The 19924-nt window shown below is 35.4% G+C and overlaps 2 protein-coding genes across 2 annotated transcripts; both read right to left on the bottom strand.

Annotated features, from left to right (window-relative positions):
• Positions 1-486: 486 nt before the first annotated feature.
• Positions 487-3636, bottom strand: LOC130729844 (ricin B-like lectin EULS3). Its single transcript, XM_057581684.1, has 4 exons — positions 2898-3636; positions 2566-2688; positions 1241-1469; positions 487-889 (listed from the first exon to the last, which is right to left on the bottom strand). Coding segments are annotated over exons 1-4 (1017 nt in total). The 5' UTR covers positions 3561-3636; the 3' UTR covers positions 487-887.
• Positions 3637-10471: 6835 nt separating this feature from the next.
• LOC130729845 (NAC transcription factor 47) lies at positions 10472-12667 on the bottom strand. Its single transcript, XM_057581686.1, has 3 exons — positions 12357-12667; positions 11794-12095; positions 10472-11659 (listed from the first exon to the last, which is right to left on the bottom strand). The coding sequence occupies exons 1-3, from the start codon at positions 12511-12513 to the stop codon at positions 11105-11107; spliced, it is 1014 nt and encodes a 337-aa protein (XP_057437669.1). The 5' UTR covers positions 12514-12667; the 3' UTR covers positions 10472-11104.
• Between the last annotated feature and the right edge of the window lie 7257 nt (positions 12668-19924).

Here is a 19924-nt window from a genome sequence, read left to right as displayed (position 1 = left end):
AAGAGATGACACAGAGAATTGGAAAAGCCCAAGAGAAAAAGCTCATAATTATACAATGGAAGAGAGGGGAAATGGAAAGGAGATGTTCATAAAAGAATTGCAAGGCTGTACTCACTTCTTGGACTAGGGTTTGTAGAAAAACTTGGTACCTTAGCTTGATAAGAAAAAGAGTCTTATAACTCTGATAAGAACAATACTCAAGTTTCGGCCGCTTTCGTTTTGTCAAGATACTTCTTTAAGGTTTAAGTTATTTCAGTTCCATGCTCTTGAGAGAATGCTAAAGATATAATAGCCACAAGAGGAAAGCCTAGAAAAACCATGTAGCAGGATAAGGGTGAATCAATCACTTGTTTCTTGTTTCTTGTTTCTTTATCTCACCAGAATATGATGGTCCAATTTGTTGAAAGTAAAATCCCAGAAATAAAGTAACGGTTCAGACTAAATCACATTAAAGATATAAAGAAGCACATAAATTCCATACTATCATATGGCAATCAGCACCATTACTATAATATATAAAAGCTCATGATGCTAGTTACATTGTTCTCCACAAGCCAGTTAATTACTAGTGACGGATACAACAACAGCAGTAATGGTTCAGACTAAATCACGTCAAAGATATAAAGAAGCACATAAATTCCATACTATCATATGGCAATCAGCACAATTACCAGTGACATACATGTATATTATTGAAAACACACATTCGATTGAAAAATCTATAGCTGAATGCCCCATACCAGTAGCCGCATTACAAACCATTCGTTTACACTCTAGAAACGACATGAATGTTTGTTAGCACAACCCACTAAAACAAAAGAGCCAGCAATCTTCTCAACTTAAAGATAATCCATCTTGAAAGCCATTTTCAGTTCCGTAAATTGTACTCCTGCATTTAGCATAACCAAAATGAAGAATCAATTACAATTTTCTTTCCTTGAAAATTAAAAAAACAAATAGATATGTGGAAATTTTGATTCATTAGAAAGCTAACACAGATGTCAGAACAAATAAAAGAAATCCTCCAGTCAAATGGTACAACTTAAAAGATATACAGTCATACAGCAACAATTAAAAACTGGACAACAAAACAGCATACATGCAAACATTTCACAGAAAGATTTTATCTTTAGATAGTTAAATTCTAAATCATTTTTTAAGGAACCTTTCAAAAGGAACAAGCATAATAGATAGTAAGTTAGAACTAAGAACTCAATTATGATTTGGATGGATAACTTACAGTAGGGAATGATCTTCCATCGCTGGTTATCACCTTTGTTCCATTGCCAGAGGACTATAGTAGTGCCATCATGCACACCTCCAGAATTCTTATCACCATGATAAGCATCCATATTAAGATGAATATTATTCACCATCCTTACAGATCTGTAGCTATCACCCAGGTCCTTGCTTTCAGTCCACAGAATAGACTCATCGAGATAGTCTGGCTTGTAGGGTATCAGCCGAACCTACACAAGAATTATGAAAATTCTAATGTAAATAACCAATTACCAAAAGGGAGAAAGGAAGAGAATGGTAGAGAGGGGGTGTTATTTTCTTCCAACCAAATGATCTCTCCTATCAAATAGTTTCCACTAATGAAACACATTACAGGGAAAACTTCACTCTGACACACACCATACATCTGAATCATAAAATTAGAGAATCCATAATATGGAAAGCACATTTATAAGATCAAACTGTAAAATTATAAAAAGAAAAGAAGAGATACTGGCAAACATTATTTTTGGTATAAGGAAGTTCAGGGGTTGGGAAGGTTGTCCCACGGCTTACAATGATAATTAAAGATGACTTACAAAAGAAAGACCAGTAACAGCAATTGATCGAAATACTGTTTAACTGTTTCACTTGATAACATTTTGAAAAGTTGAACTCACTTTTTTCTTTATTATGGAGGAAAGGCAATAGACAAACTATCCCAATAAAGCTTCAAGAAATTCATCATTAAGCAATGGAGAAAAAGTATTGAGAGTAGAGTTCACCATTACATTTTATTTGAAACAGAAAAGTTTGCAGCATCATTCTTTTTATAAGATGCAAGCCGAAAGTAACTAACTAAACATTAAAGATTACAGATTGACAGCCACTTCCTATAAAAGGCAGCACATTCAATCCAATCATGTTTCACCTACAGAAGAGTTGACATCATGGCAGTTCACATATTGAAATTTCACTAAATTTGATCTAAGTGAAATTTTATGTCTACATCTCTTTTTATAGACATTAAACATAAGATCTTATCAAAACTTGTGAATACTTATGAAACAAAATAGACACAAATTTTAACACGATGAAATCACATAAGACATCAACATAAAAGATTGCAAGCACATTAAAGCATTAAGATCATTAAAATAATTACAACTTTAAGAATTGACAATTTGTTATTCCTGCATCCTAAATCCTAATTGTATAATCAGCACAACAATCATAAGCATCCAATTTACTCACACATACACTATGAGTTGCAGGTTCAAACTAAAAAAAGAAAGTAACACTTTGCAGCCTAATCAAATGTGAGTAAAACAGAAGCAGAGATTTTACAGGATGACTTTCACCAATGGAATGCTTAATGGCCTCCCCAGTGGCCTTGTTGACCAAAGAAAATGCAGGGCAACGCTCTGCATCCTTCACCCGGGTACTGTACTTCTCATCCTTGTACCAGAGCTGCAACAAGAAAAATCAGAAATATAAATTAAAAAAGAAGATAAATCAATTACAAGTACAAGAAACATTATTCAAAAGATCAAGTGAATGGTCAAATTGGTCACGAAAGTGTTGGGCGCTGACAACTTGGTAGTTCTTACCAGCATCCAACCCTTTGAGTGAACAATTTGACCATTCACCCGAAACAAAATACCACATTTTCGCATTACCTGGTGCTCATTGTTGGGATTGAACGGTGCTAGAATGACCTGCCCGTGACGAACAGTGAGAGCATAATCAGGGTTTGCCTTGGTGACAACCCGGTAAGTGGGTTTCCCAGAGAGAGCAGTGGGACCCTGATGGCCGACATGGTGAACAGAGTTTGGAAACTGATTAGTCTCGTGAGAAACATGGAGCACGTTGGTGTTGGAAGGTGGATGAACCTCGTGAGAAACATGGTGCACGGTGGCAGCGTTGGGAGGTGGAGGGGCGGAGTAACTTGAAAAGGGTGGTTGTTGTGCTGGTGGTACAGGGTAACCATAGTTGGGTGAGTGATCAGGGTGATGAGATTGAGGAGGATGGGACACGTGTCCATATGTGACGTCGTGAGATGTGTGGAACACGTTGGTTTCTGGCTGAGATGGTGGTGGACGGTGAGGCTCGCCGTAGAAGGGTGGTTGTTGTGGCGGTGGACGGTGAGGTTCGCCGTAAAAGGGTGGTTGTTGTTGTGGTGGTGGGTAAGGGTTGTTGAAGGAGGAGTAAGGGCTGCCGGTGCTGCCTGGTGGAGGAGGGTAGTTGGGGTGTTGTTCTTCGTCGTCGTCTCTGCGGTTGTTGTGGTGGTGGGTGTGGGTGGCGTGAGAGTTGTTACGGCCTTGGTTGAAGGGGAACTCCATGGTTGATGATGAAGCGAGAGGGTTTGAGTTTGAGTTCACTGGTTAAACTAAGTTTGCATTTCTCTGTGTTATTTTATAGAATCGATGTTTACTTGAAAAAGTAGTAATAATAGGGTGCGGGCCAACCACTGCGTAAGAATTTAATCATGATTAATTAATGGGGTGTGGGGTCTGCTCCAACACGTGGCGTTGGTTTGTTTCGTGAGGAGGTGGGGTTTTTCTTTTCTCAGTTCATCGACATCAGAAATCAGAGAAATAAAGGTTTGAAAAAGACTCAGGTATTATTTATAGTATTTTAAAATTAACAGTTCAGACACGTTTCATAGAAGTTTATAGCATCAAAATTTATTGTTTAATGCATTTGTTAGATTAGGGAGAATTCTCAGGTCTAGAATAACAATATGAAAAAATATGATTAAGCTTGTATATAGAGGTTGAAATTAATAATTTGTGCATTTAAATTTGGTTAGTTCGTAGAGATGGCAAGAAAACTCACACCTGTGGACCCAACCCAAACTCAACCTGAAACGTCGGATGAAACTTGATTTCTTTGAGTTTGAATTTCACCTAAATTTTAAAACCTGTTTGGGTTCGAGTGTGCCTAAACCCAGACTCGAACTAAAGCCTTATGCATGTAATTACTAACCCTTATATATATTACGGAAGATGGTCTATTAGATTTTTTTGTTAATTTGTTATATTATTTGTGGTTTTTGTTGTTTGTTGAAGACTTCGACTAAAAGTTTAATTAGAATAATATTGAAGAATGAAGTTTAATTAGACATTTAGAATTGTGATGTTTGTAAATTTATGAATTATGTTGTTTATCAGCTTATGTTCATAATTATATTTTTTTCCTTTGTATTGGAAAGATGGTGAGGTTTAATGAGCTTATGTTCATGTTATTCTCTTATATACATGTTGTTTCCGGTCGGATTTTGAGTTTTATGCGGGTTCGGTGCTCACATTGGGTTTTTAGTAACCCGAAACCCAAGGGTTTGGGTTTAACTTTTGCACCCATATTGAGTTTGGATTCGCATGCTAAGTTCGGGTTCGAGTGTGAGAATGACCAAACCCACATCCACGGGACCGTTACCAACCCTAGTTTGTTAGAATGTAGAAGTCTTTAGTTTGGTAGTCCTAGTCGGCCATCTTGGCAATCACATTGTCGTGTTACTATTTGGATAGGCCAGAACGGTGATGGACATAGGAGCCATTTGGCTCGACCAAAACAATTCTTAAATAAATTTAAGGGTCCCGCTACGGTGGAGCCCTATTTTTCGGGCTCCAATTTTGGAGCCTTGTTTTTAAACTGCTATCACTCTTCACTTTTTTTTTTAAAAAAATTAATTATAAAATTATAATAAACGGTTTAAGTTAATAAAAATTTAATCTTCTTCCCTAACTCAAATTCAGAAATTCATTCTCATGATTCACCTTATCATCTTCTTAATCAGTTTCAAACATAGATCTTCTTCTTTATCAGATTCAAACACAGATCTTGGCCTTAGAAGAAGAAAGGTTCAACCTTTTGAGGCTTGAGATCTGAAATGCAGTAGCGGCGCGTGATTTGAAACAAGGGAGAGTGTGGTGGTGGCGTGAGGTGGTGGCCCGGGTGGAGAGCGAGCGGTCGGAGGGGATGGCGGGGAGGAAAGAGAGGGCGGTAGCGGCGAAGGAAAGAGAGGGTAGGAGTAGTGGTTTAAGTGGAGAGGGAGCGATCTCCATGTTTTTCTTCTCCCTCTTCTTGTAATCAACAGAATAAGCAAGTCTAATGCTTGGCTTTTAATATCTCTTGTTGGGTTTGCTCATAATCAAAATGCCACTTATTGGTTAACAATGATTTGGCTTTTGATGATTTATGAGCGGCGGAGGTTGAACAAAAAGGAATCCAACCTTCCAGAAGAATGGCTTTTGATGGGTATTCTACGATTTAAAAAAGAAGAAATTCCATGGTTGAGTCATGAGTGAGATAAATTGAGTTGTGAATGAGGATGAACAAAGTAAAATGAAAAAGTAGATCTGGAGATGGACTCTTGAATGGGTAGTTAATGGGCAGTTGAATGAAGTTGGTGAGATCCAGATTTGTATGTTTGTTTAACCCAGATTTATTTTCCTAAATGAAAGAAAGTAGAAAGGTTTTTTCTGTTATTGGTCGGAGCACCGGAGCCGCCGCGACGGAGGTAAGGCGGTGAATGTGCGATAATGAAATGAGCTTCAACAACTGATTAATTAAATTAAATTGAGATCTATTCATTAATTAAGTTTTAATGTAAATTTATAATTTTTAGAAAAAAAATTGAAAAATAAAATTAAGGTTGATCACCGGTCAAACACAGAGCTCTAAATTTAAATGTAAACACACCTCAAAGTCTCAAACCTTTATGGTATACAGTTTTTTTTTCAGTCAAAGGATATAATTGTCATTAAACAAAGGGCCTTAGGCCCAAAGTACAAGTTAGGATAAGACTAAGAGCAACTCCAATGGAGGTTGCTTAACCTAGTTGCTTAAAATAAGATGTGTTCCTTATTTTTTCTTCCATTGGAGCTTGCTGAGGTGGCGTTGCTAACAGCTCAAAGCTAATAAGCAATGTTGCTTAAATAAGCAACGCTCCTTAACTTGTAGCCTGATTTAAAAAATTATTTTCTCACTCATTCAGCAACAGAATGAATTGCAGTTAAAACAAGATGGAAAGAAATATCAGTGAAGATGCAGAAGCAAGAAACAGAGAAAATCCGGAAAATTCACAAACAAAAGTCAAAAAAATCAGAATTTATTACGGACGAGAAGGGAGATGAGTACAAAATTAATAAAATTAAAATACAAATTGTTGAAAGCCCCAAACAGAAAAAAAAAACCAAAAAAATTAGAAAATTATTACAATAGAGAAGGGGGAACAGCAAGGACGGAGATGTGGATATGAGCATTGACGGCGATGGTGTAACATCGACTCCGGCAACGGCGATGGCCTATTGCATGTCTCCGATCTGTTCTTTAAACCCACAATCTCGAGATTGAACCTCCGATATGGGTGGGGGAAGCTTTGATCTGTTGCTGGAAGCGTTGATTTGAATCTCAGAGAGAGATGAGGGACGTGAGACAGACGAGGGACGTGAACGGTGGTGAAAAGAGATGAAGGTGTGAGGTTGAAGAGAGAAAGAGATGCTTGGATGGTCGGTGAGTTCTGCTAGGGATAGGAAATTGATTTGGGAGAATGAATAAAAAAGAGAGGCTAGGGTGGGGAAAAGAAATTGGGGTTGTGTCGTTTTGACACATTTTGGGCCGTTTGGCCATATTGCCCATATATAAGTTTTTTTTAACTTTGATCACATTTAAAAAAAACCTTTGATCACAAAATCAATGCCAATGGCCTATCACAAAAATCAATCCGACCGTTTAAGCATCACTTTGGTCTAAAAAAATTACAAGATCAATCACCAATCATTTTTATTATTGTTTCTATCTGATTTTTTTCATTAATATTTAAATTTAAATCATGCTTAGGTGGAAATATAAAATATAAATATATGAGGTATGGTGGTGCCCAACTAAAAGTAAAATAAGCAACTGTCACTAGAGCGAATTCTGCATGGGTTGCTTATGAGTTACTTAAATCCTATATGGCAGTCTGGACCCACCGAAATAGTGTTTAAGCAACCCAACTAGTAACCATGCATTGGAGATGCTCTAATAAGCACAGTTTCTGAAAAGTAGATTCTCGGCTACTGACTCTCTGGTAAGCCACACAACGAATCTATCTCTAGAGAAAAAGAAGATCTAGCAAATACACACAAGTCACAACGGTGACAAATAAGACTAAAGAGGAAGACATTTATTTGTTTTTTTTTTTGGTCAAACATTTATTTGTTTTTGGTCGACATAACTTTTCTATTCTTTAAATAATTTTTGGTCATGGCCCAATCTTCCTTTTTATCAAAGGTCAATGAACATTTATTGATTATTGAGACAAGCCCAAAATAGAGGGACGAAACCCAAGTTCACAACCATTCAACAAGACTATTTATCATTGACCAAAATAAAAAGACTACTTATCTAAATAAGCCTTTCTTCACCATCCTCATTTTATCAAAATGACTAAAATAACTTCGTAGAGAGATTCAAAAACACCTTTAATTAACGGATGTTGTACTCTTTTTCATTAACTAGATTTTTATCTCATTTGATTTTTCCTATGATCGTTTTAACGAGGCACGTTCGGTGTGATATTTGGGATGGTTTGATTTGATTGGTTTATGTTGTTTTATCATATTCGTGAGAGATTTGTTCTCTTGAAATCTACTTATCCAATAATATATATATATATAGAGGAGGACTCAGTTTACACTCTTATAAATCTTACACTTTTACACTAATTTTCCATCATTGATCTAATTTAATCTAACGGATCAAATATGTTGAGATTAGTGAGTCACGTGACCTTCTTCCCTTGTTAATGAGCGTGAGCTGCCACCCTTCACTTCAGTAGGGGGAGTGGTGGGTCACTTGAACATAGAACCAATAAGCACTGATATCCAATAAAGACAAAATCAAGACATTCATTCCCCAATTTAATCTTCAAAAACTGACGTTCATGTAGTCACAGGCAATGGGCGTGACAACCTTATTGCTTAAAAGTGGTTTAAAATTGGAGTAACAAGTTTACATTTTTAATGATTGAAATGTTCTTCTCATAGGAAAACCTTTAATCAGTTCATCTAATAACTGGAGAAAAGCAAATCAGGATGTGCCTACTTCACAGATTAATTAATAAGATCGAACAATTCTTTGACCACTTGCCATCACCGTTTCCTTCTAATAGTATTGAAACATAGACCTTGGGATAAAAATCACGACGGTCAACGACGAGCTTCCGGCAGCGAGAAATCCTCAGTGAGGGGTTTTGGGAGACAAATGCAGCGATGAATAAAGCTCGAGTCAGAATCAAGAAAGGAGGACGCAGCGATGAACATGGTCGAGAAAAAGCACCTGTTGGCGGCGCGCCGCTGGTGTTGGCGTCCAAGAGAGGGGACTTGGAAAAAGGAATCAGAACGACCAAGCAGTAGCCAGTTGCTATGAGGGGTTTCAGGAAAGGGAAAAGGAGTAGTTGTTTGTCACGTGACTCACTAATCTCAACATATTAGATCCGTTAGATTAAATTAGATCAATGGTGGAAAATTAGTGTAAGAGTGTAAGATTTATAAGAGTGTAAACTGAGCCCTCCTCATATATATATATATATATTGATGTCGGGAAAAAAAATTCTCTCACAATATATCACAACTTAATTTGCAAAGTTAAATAACTAGCTACCGCAAGCTATAATAAATTTTTTATTTAAGTTACATTAAACTATGTTATTTTAGTGCGCGGTATGTTGCTTTCAGAAAAAAAAGAAAAGTGCGCGGTATGTTGAATCAAGAGGGGGCAACTACCCCCCATCAATTTCATTTTTATTAATATCATACTATATATTACTATAATATAATGTATTTAACTTCCCTGCGCCAATGACTTTATAATTTTGTTTACAATATTGTATATAAATTGATATGTTTGTTTTTAAATTTGACTTTAATTAGTACTACCAGTTGCAATTATAATAGTTGAAATAATTTTTTTCTGAATATTATCAAGAGTCAGATGTGAAATTGTATGAAAGACAAGTGGTTGAATGAGTATTTAGCCATTTATATATAATATTAAAAATATAAATTTGGGGAATTTTTTCATTATAATTTGAAAAAACCGACGCGGTTTGAGAGACGGGGTGAAGACAGGTATGAGGTGCGAATACCTGCCCTTACCTTGACTGTGAACTAGTTGTGATCTAATAATTTGACCATACAAAATATAATAGTAGTTAAATTATAATTTTTAACTAATATATTTTGCTAAAAAATTAATTTTTTAATTTTCTAATTATACTTATTACGTAATATTGTTTCCATATATTTTTGTAAATTATTTTAATTGAAATATATTTTCTATTTTTTAATCTTAACTTAGGTATCATCTCACATTGCGCACAAAGTGACGGGGCCGCTCAGTTAGTTTTTTTTTTATTCACAAGAGTTGAGAATTAAACTCTTAACCACTTACTTAACGGTTGAAGTGTTGAACTATTATATCAACTCATTTAGTTAATATGTTTTCTATATGATTTATTAAAGAATATAATTAAGTGAAAAACACTAAATAAATAAAATTTATAAATATTGAAGTTATGGGTTTCCTCCGTGTTCTCACAACCCAATGGGGATGGATTTGGGGAGTTATATTTATGGAAAATTATGTGTTCACGTCAAATACACTCAAACTAATAGAAATAACTTTCATCTTAAAACCAAAAAGAAACTAATAGAGAAGTGAGAAAAAAAAGAGAAAAAAAAATATAATATGCGATATAAGTGAAAATGTGATATGTATTTATCAAAATCAAATTTTATCCACGCCTTCCTTAAGTTTTATTTTGTCAATAAGTGGAAAATAATATGTAGAAAAATTGGACTTGGGTGGGCATTACATGAGGTTCCCAAGGAAGTGGGGAAAAACCAAAATTGGACTTGGCATCTAAAGTTTGGAGTCAGTTCACATTTTGGAGGAATAACAATGGAATAAACGAAGATGCCGGGAAAAATAATAGAAAGAAAATTAAATTCACATGTATTCAGTTTTTTACCCTGTTGATGTATCATTCCTATTTTTATTAATTAACGGGTATTTTAATTTATTTATAGGTTCAATGTGACTTCCATAATGCATGACATGGTTCAAAGCATCTGAATGAATAATCACACCAGGATAAGAAAGATGTAAAGGTGCACTATTGGAAAATACTGAAATAGCAAAAGGTTTCAATCCAAATCCGAAAGTAAAATTGCAAGCTAACCTTTCCAGGAAAAAGAATGAGAACTATGACAAGAAACAATCATCAGTATTCAGTACAATAATGCCTTATCTACAAGAGTATATCATAAAGCTACCCTGCCAAACCAAAGAAGTACAAATTCACATTTTGTACACTATTTGTTTCTGATTGGTCACCAAGCTTAGATATTTTTGTATGTTCGCAGTTTATTGAGTCTTCGAATGGTGGAATCTTTCTTTTCACTTCCTACCAAACAGTTTCCTCCTTCCAACCTAACCTCTTCTTAATTCTTCAACACAAATTAAGGTAAATAAATAAATAAAAATAAAGCCAATTTTTTCTGTGTACTAATCCAAACCTATGATCAAATTGGTGGTGTTCTTTGTGGGTTCCTAATCCCAGTTCTAGATATTTTCTTTTCCTAGTTTCAAGTCTTTTTTTAAGACTTCAATTTTTTTTTAGGTTTTTGATCTTTACTGCTAAGAAAATGTTCCCGGTAGTGCTGTATAGTATATGTCACATTTAGACAATCACTTATGTAACAGTTTTTACCGTCACAAAGTAGAAAATTACTATGTTTTCTACTTTCAACTTAGCAATAGTAAAAAACTGTTATGAATGTGACTGTCTAAACGCGGTCGTTACTATGCAGCCATACACATATTGGGATTGTTTGGACTATCCTTGAAAATGCAGATGAGGACCAAGTAGCAATTGCTGATTCAGCAAAGACTGCTTCATGAGGTGGTTCCATTGTGGATTCTTCTCAAGTTGGGCATTGATGTTAGTGAAGTTGCAAGAAGAATTCAGGTATTTCTTCGATGGATAAACCGTTTCCTCATCAATGTTTGAAAGCTCACGCTTTGGCCTGGTGTTTTCAGTGTTGGAAGCTGAATGGTTCAATTGGGTGTTCTTCATCTGAAACATGTACCCATTGGTGGTGTTGATTGTGGAGGATTGCTGATCCAAATTGTTGAAACCCGCACTTGATCCAGTCCCTGTTTGGTTGTAATGATTCTCTGATAAGAAACTGCTCAGCATGGAGTAGTCCATTGCATCCAACAGATTGGAGAAGGACACAGATTTCTGAGAAATCAGTGTGTTTGGGAAAACAGTGTCGTTGAGTAGTTGCTCTTCTGCTTGATCCACCTCACCTACACCAGTTCCTGCCTCTGTTGGTGATAGAGCACATTTAGACTTCTTGTAAATGCGGCACAGCACCCAATCGTCTAACTGCACGATCACAATAGATTCTAAAGTCAAAATCAATCTTGAAAAAAAAATCAACAAACAAATTCTTGAATTGATTTTGAGAAAAAATAAGCTAACAAAGTGTGTTTGGACTTTGGAGTTGGGATGGGACTCACCCTCATGGATGTGTCTTTGAGCTTAATGGGCTTGTTGTGGTCAACAAGGCGATACTCATGCATGATCCAATTGGTCTTGACACCCTTTGGGGGTTTTCCTTTGTAGAACACAAGAGCCTTCTTCACACCAATGCTATCTTGGGCTCTTCCTCCTCCTGGCAGTGAAGCCACTATGGTCTTGTCTGTCCCAGTGGCCTTCCAATACCCTGAAGCTGCAGCCCTGTTTGGCCTGGCACCATTTGGGTACTTTCTGTCTCTAGGACTGAAAAAATACCATTCTTTCTCTCCAAACAAAGCCTTGCCTGATCAAGAAACCACAACAAAACAAAAAGTTAATATTCCACATCACACAATAGGTTGTAATATATTATAAGTGGGGTTGAAACCAAATTTGCTATTATATTGCAAAATTGTGGAAAAAAAATGCATATTGCGGCTACAATTGAGGTTGGTGACTGCAATTTAAAACAATATTCAAAGGATACACATCACTTACCATGACTTGACAAGGTATCAATTATCATACATATCTTAATTTGTTACAAAATTGCACAATTACTAACCTGGTAATTCCCATGGATCCAACTTGTATATATCAACCTCAGCAATGATGGAAACTGGCAAGGGTATGGAAGCAACCTTCTTCCTGAGGTAGTGAAGGATGAGTTCTTCATCAGTTGGGTGGAACCTAAAACCTGGTGGCAAATTGGACTCTGCCATGTGCTTAGTTGGGTATAGCTAGTAGCAAAATGTGGAGAGTTTGGTGAGGGTGGATGGAGAGAAAGACAAAAGGCCAATGGAATAGGGGGGAATAGAGAGGATTGAAATTTTTGGGATGGCAAGAAGGGATGGCATTTTATGGTTGTGGGAATTTGTCGCCATGCGGAAAGAGATTAGGACAAGAGGGGCAAGGGGGTATGTATGGATGAATGAGAAAGAGATCAGTTTCAATATTGAATATATTTTCCAAAAGTGGGGTCCATCTGAAGCCAGCAATGCAATGTGAATGAGAACCGGTGATGGCTAACCATACAGTAATGATATATACACACCTCATTTTTAAAACACTTCATTTCCACCTTTTTTTGTTTCTATCTCTCTCCTCTTATCATCTATCACATCTCATACTTTCTCTCTCTTACTTTTTTCTTTCTTCCTATCTCTCTTCTCATTCCACCTCTTACACCTCAAAGAGAGGTGTGTATGTAACATTATTCCTAACCATATCCACGTAGAGAAAGAGATTGGGAAAATGGCTTACTAGAGTGATTTTCTATGAATTTATTGCCTACAAGTATAATCAAGTTTTTTTTTTTCACTATTAATCAAGTTTTTATCTTTGGATATATGTGGATTTCCATATTTTCAATTCTTCAACTACAATATTCGTCCTTATATATAGAAAGGTGTCTTCTTTTTTAAAGTACACTCATAACCGTGAGATTAATTCAATTGAGTCTATTAATGAGTAAGTCTTTCTTAACAACTCATTTTTCTTATGCACAATCCAAAAATTGAAATTTGAACTAAATGTTTAAGGAGCTCAATTATCTACCCACTATACTAGATTTTGTTGGTATAGAAAAGTGTCTCTGAATGAGAATTCTTTCATTTTATTGCATGTTAACTTTATAACATACGCTAACCAGTAGTTTAGAGGCCTGTTCAAAAACACCCAACCTGGTCTGAAAACCGAAAAAACCAAGTTTTTTTTTGCGCTATCGCATGGGTCAGTTCGGGTGACGAGTGTTGCAGGTGATGAAAGCTTGTTTTCTGTGGTCTGGTTTGGTCGGTTTCAATTTGGAATAAAACCGACCGAAATAGCAATAGAAAAAAAATTTGGGCCAGGACAGCGAGAGAGCATATTCACTTAACCTTTCCTTAGACATTAACCTTAATAAACAAAATGCTAGCCTCTCACTCTTTCTATAGACACCTCTTCTCTCCCTCTTATCCCATTCGAACCCTGGATTCACCACCATCACCACCAGTCCATGTCTCTTCTCTAATCCCCTCCTCGACCATTGCAAACCCTAGCCATTGCAACATTCTTCTTCTTTTCTCTTCTCGTTCTCCACCAACACCTTACTGATACTCTCAAACCCTAGTCTCTGATCTTCTCAATTCCTAGTCGCACTGAGCCCCATCTCCTTCTTGTGATGCAATTCCAATTTTTGGTGGTGTGATTCCTATCTAAATGGGTGTGATTCTAGTTTATGGAGGCACGATAAAGTCTCTCCAGCAACTCGACCCACCAATATCAAGTGTCTCATTTGCTGACTCCTTCGTCGAAGAAGATGAAGCCTGTTGCATGACATTCCAGATCGAAGAACCTATGGTGGATGTGCATGAAATCTTCGTTCTCGCCTCCGATCACGTTGTTGTCATCCCAAGTTTTTAACTTTCTCTTGTTTCTCACTCTCATTTACTTTTTTGTTGGTTCTGGATATTGTAATATTGTTTTCTTATGTCCAAATTTCTAGATCTTTGTTTTGGAATTGATGGCTTAGACTTTAATTGTTTGTTAATGTTTTTTTTTTGGGTTGATTTACTTGAACTCATTCTCTCATATTCTCTGTTTGTGATTTTTTTTTGGATGAATAACCTGCAAGAACCCACCCGGTAAAATTGAATCTGAACAACTTGTAAATTGTAATCACTAAATGAAGAGTAACAAGACTGATGATTTGTACTCTTCACCTGAAGTAACCAACATTCGTGGTTCAAATCCGACTGGTGGAAACCCAATTTAGAACTTTGATTCATCACAATTTATCTCGGAAACCTTAAATTAATTGTAATTTTACATATCGTTTCATAGACAAGCTGGTAAATATCATATCAATATTTAAAAAATATGACCGATCAGGTAAATGTAGAGATTCATGAATCTTAATTTAAAATGTGTTTGGTGTGATGTTCCGTTGAGTAAAATGCTAAAAGTTATTACCTCCTTTCACATTTTCTACATGAGAAAGTGGGATGATTGAGGCTGTCAACAGATTAATTAACCAAAAAAAATTCAAACACGCATTTTTAATGATTCAACTACTATTGTAGAACCTCAGTCAAACTGCAAAGTAATTATATATTTTAATTTCATATATTAAGTAATGAATTAAGATATGATATAAAAAAGCTTGAGAAACTAACTTTTTAATCACTATAAAATGATTATATTACATATTAATTTTTTTATGATACAAATAATGATAAATAAAAAACTCATGTATATCTAGACAATATTAAAATATAAGTTGTCATTAAAATTTTCTTGATTAAAACAATATTTTAAAATACATTTTTAAGTAAATTTTGGTTTTTAAGCAAGACATTACTGTATGTGAGATTGATGAGAATAAAGTGTAGTTTTTAGATTTGATTGAGTCAAGATTAAAACATAACTTGTATGATTTTTTTTTTAAGTTACATAATATTTTTAAGTGGTAATGTAACAAAAAATTATTTTAATCTTGACCGTTTATAATTAGATGTAATAGTCATTATTTATTCCTACTATTCAGCCATAAAAAATATCTTGAGCTGGTCATGTGAAAATGTAAATGTATTTTTTGTCGTTTTCTGACCTTAGATATCTCTCATGCTGATAGTTGTGAGACTAACTCCTCATCCCTTAGTCAGTAAACTAAGTGGTGGAGGTGGAGCATGTTTTTTTTTCATTTACAAAAGTTGTTATGATTTGGAGATTTTCCTTGATGATGTTTTACGTTCAAATTAAATAAATAAAAACAATTCCACCTCGTTTTTTCTCTCAACACTTTGATTAATATTTTTTCCTGATTAGCACCAATTTTAGAGCACATGTTCTCATTCCAACAAGTTTGGGTACGATATTAAATAGTACTATGATATAAAGACTTCCCCTTTAATTTGTCGTTTCTCACAAATCGTGGTCCATCTCTAAGATTATCGTTGTGTAACTAACGGCGGCTGCTCAGTGACATAATCGTCATTCAGATAAGGTGGTAGCACGTGTCATGCAAGCCCCACAAAATATAATAATTGACCACATTTTGTTGGCAACAATGTATTTCTGCCGACAGATATGAGACTAATATTATCGAAACTTTGAAAGGTATTCTTCATATACGTTATTCATATATCGAATCATTAACTAAATACTTAAAAAATTAAGGTATTTTTCAATTGTGCTGAGTTTTGATTGGCGAATAATTGACGGTGTTAACTGGGGAATTAAGAAAGATGCTGGTTTTGTGCTTGTGCTTGTTATTGGTCCAGTTCCAGTCCTAGGAAATGCAATAAAAAAATAATTTCGAAAGATAGAACAGGATCGATCTCATTCTCAACAGAAAATGTATATATTTTAATGTTAGTTGCCGTTGTCATCGTCGTGGATTGTGGCCTAGGATTATCATTCATGCGTGTGCCTTTGACACTTTGACTGGATCCCCAATGTTTTATACTATAGGACCGGTCCCACTTTCTAGCATTAACAATAACCACTAAAGGAGCCAAATTTTATACAACTATTTTTAAGTTTGTTTTAAAGAAATCTCAAATTTCATTAAAATAATCCGGAACATAGAAACCAATACATGAGTAGAACTAGGGACTCTATTTTCGGCAGTACCTCTTTCACCCAAACCGAGTTTAGGTAGCAAAAAGTATGCCTAATTAAATAGTATGCAACAGAGTTATCAGTATGACAAACAATATTTTTTTACCTTTTACATTTTATTGGATGCTTGACATTATTTTAAAAGATTTTTTTGCCAAATAAAATAATCGATCAATGGATAAGTTCATCTAGTTTTTTACTAATGATGCATTATCAGTTACTAAAACAATTAATAATTAATTCCATCTAGTAAATTGGATATGCACCATTTTACCAACATTTTTTTCCCACAACAATTTAATGTAAGAAAAAGGATTAATGGTTTAAATATGTTTTTAGTCCCTTTAAAATCAAGGTTCTTTGATTTAGACTCTACAATATTTTTTGGAAAACACCTCTAAGTAAAAAATAATATTGGGGTTTCAGCCTTTGCCATCACCTCCCGTCCTTTAGAGGGACCCAAACTAAATAATCATAATTTTAGAGGGACCTAAGACTGTGATATAAATTGAGTTTTAGGTCCCTAAAATCATGACTCTTTGGTTTAGGTTCCTCTAAAGTTATGATTCTTTGGTTTACGTCACTCTAAAATCATGTCACGTCAGTGTCCATTCGGTGATTCAGTAGATAATAGACGGAAGGTGACGGCAAGGGCTTAAACCTCAGTATTATTTTTCATTTAAGAGTGTTTTCCAAAATAAAATAAAATAAATAAAATTAGAGATGTCTAAACCAAATAACCCTAAATTTAGAGAACATATTTAAGCCTATATTATATGGATTTAATTTATATGCATGAGCGTGGAAAGTTTTCTCTATACATACAACAAATCGATCAATTTTAACATTTTTAATTGTAAATTTCGTTAAAAAAATTTGTAACTTTTTAAAATATTTATGCTCATTTTCCTTAAGTAAAATTTTAAGCATGAGTCTTGTGGAAGGAAAAATATTTGATGAGAGAGTTAGCCCCCACTAAGATGTGACTGCATGTTCTCTGCTCGAACATGATTGCACATGTCTAATATCAAAAAATTATGATATGACAAATTGATAAGTTCTAATTTAATAACTATGTAAAATTAAACCTTTTAAAATTTTATTGATTTAATTTATATGTAAACATTTTTTTTTGTTTTTGACAATTGTTACCACCCGTTCGAAAAAGATGACATAGTCTCTTCCAACAAATATTTTTCTCAAAATCACATAAAATGCTTACAACAACTTATTAATTAGTATATTTTTTTACACACGTAGCCATATTAATCTTTATGAGACCTAATTCAAGAAACGGCCCTGAGAAGTGAATAAGTGTAACAAAATGTCTTGTGACTTGTGAGATTCATGAAATATATTTTCTTCGTAACTGAATATTACACAAAAAAAATCAAAAAACTAGTATAATAATAGCACAGTGGTACTACAACTTAACTCGTGGACCCAGTTAACTGGCCCATATGTCAATCGCAAAACTAAAGGGAAAGAAATGTGTAATAATCCAAACTTTTGGAGAACTTTGTTATCGTCATCTTTATTGGAAAATTGTAGCGTCCGAACTCCAAAGTATACTTTGTTGACCGAAACTATCCTTAACTATAATAAAGGAAACTTTTATAAATGGGAGAATTTTTCGGTGCGCAATAGGATGAGCAACTTTAAAATTGATCCATCGGTGAACCATTAAGTAAATACCATTAGATTCAAGATTCCTAGAATATTCTTCAAGTGAATGACTAAGATTGAATCAATAAGAAAAGGGTAAAAATGTAAATGGATCACCCCTCCTTCAACCAACAGGCCCCACTGCCATCACTGTAGAGTCGTTGTAGAACCAGAACTGGGCATGCTCAAGAGCAACTCTGCTTCCTTCTGAGACTGAAATCTTCAAGCATGCAGCAGATCAGCCCATCACCACCACCTCCATCACAGATCCTCAACTTCTCCTACATCTCTGCTCCCAGATCCTCCATCTCGTCGCCTCCCTGAAGACTCCGAGACCAAGCGTCTGCGGTCTGTCGTTGTCATCACTCACCGCTGCGATGGTGGGTTTTAAATCACGGCGAGCAAGTCGATCTGGAGAAATAGAAACCCTAGCCGATCCTGAGTCTCCACCAATGGTTGAAATCTTGACTGAGCTCCCACAAAGTTTCGATCTTTATCATTTTGTGGTCAAGTTCCAGAGTCCTGTGTCCTTCCCACAACCCCGTTTGGATCTCCTGCCCTAGAAACTGGGGAGTACGCGTGGTGTGAAGATGGTAGACAATGTCCTCATAGAGACCCAGAACAACGTCAGATCAGAGCAGGGTCTGGGTTTGTTGGTCGTTAAGGGAAGCGGCAGAACCGTTGTAGGTGTAGAGAAGTGGATCATCGGAATCGGTGGAGTCTGAGTCGGTTGTGAGAGAAAGGGATCGAAGACTGACGTTTTTCCCTTGTAAAAATCTGATCTTTTTTTAATCTCTTTTCAATTTTTCTGTTATGTTTTTTATGATGGGGAAAATCAGCGTTCTTTGTCTACTGGGGAAAATTGAATTGGAAAATCTAGCAATGATTTTCAATGTAATACTTTAAATAATAAATGGTAGTAAGTAATTTGATTTTGTATAAGTCTATTTTTATGCGATTTCACTAAATTATCCTATCTTTTTTTATTGAGTATTGAGGAATGTCATCTCTAGTTCTGGAAGCCTCAACCTATTTGCTATTGGAAAATGTTGATTTTTGTTGATGATATGATATATTGCTTTGTGCTTTGTTCTTTTCAAAAAAGAAATGGAAGGAAAATCACCATCGAAAGAGAAATTAAAGAGGAAGGAGAGAAAGGAAGGTGAAAACTCATATTGGTTATGGAGGTTGAGAGGCGAGAGAGAGAGTGGGATGGAGAAGGTGAGACAGGGATAAAGTCTAAAATATCCCTTATACAAGGTCTGTAATGCCGTTGGTGCACCGGTGGACCAATTTGAAAGTTGTCCACCCTAGTGGGCACCAGTAACCAAATTTTTCATATATATATATATATATAGATATATTATACTGTATTTCCATTAGGTTGGTTGCTAACTACCTCAATATATAACTTATTAATATACTTTGTTAGTTAATTTATAACTTTAAGATACTTTCATGATTTTTGTTTTTTTTTTAACTTATATCTATCTACCATGTCCTTTTTCTTTTTTCCTGAGGTCCAGTAGGTCTGGTTTGCTTTCCCCCTCGGACTGCTTTGGGATCCTGAAGGTAATTTTTTTAATTTCTTGCTATTGTTTTTGGAGGAGGGAGATATTGTCGTGGTTGGCTTGCTCGTGTATATATTGTAATTAATGTGGTTGGGAAGCCAAGAATGCTTGCTTATTTTGTGGCGACCCTTTCACTCTTGGGAGGGTTCTCACCCAAGTCCAGTCTATGTTGCCTTTGTTAGAATATAATATAAAACCATTAAAGTGGCCCTTACCCAACAGCTTAAGCTTTTGGGTTAAGTGGTTATTTGACATGGTATCAGAGTCTCTATGACCGAGAGGTCTAGAGTTCGAT

The sequence above is a fragment of the Lotus japonicus genome, chromosome 1 (genome assembly GCF_012489685.1).
Source record: "Lotus japonicus ecotype B-129 chromosome 1, LjGifu_v1.2".
Taxonomy (NCBI): Eukaryota; Viridiplantae; Streptophyta; class Magnoliopsida; order Fabales; family Fabaceae; genus Lotus; species Lotus japonicus.
This window is presented reverse-complemented; position numbering and strand designations above follow the sequence as displayed.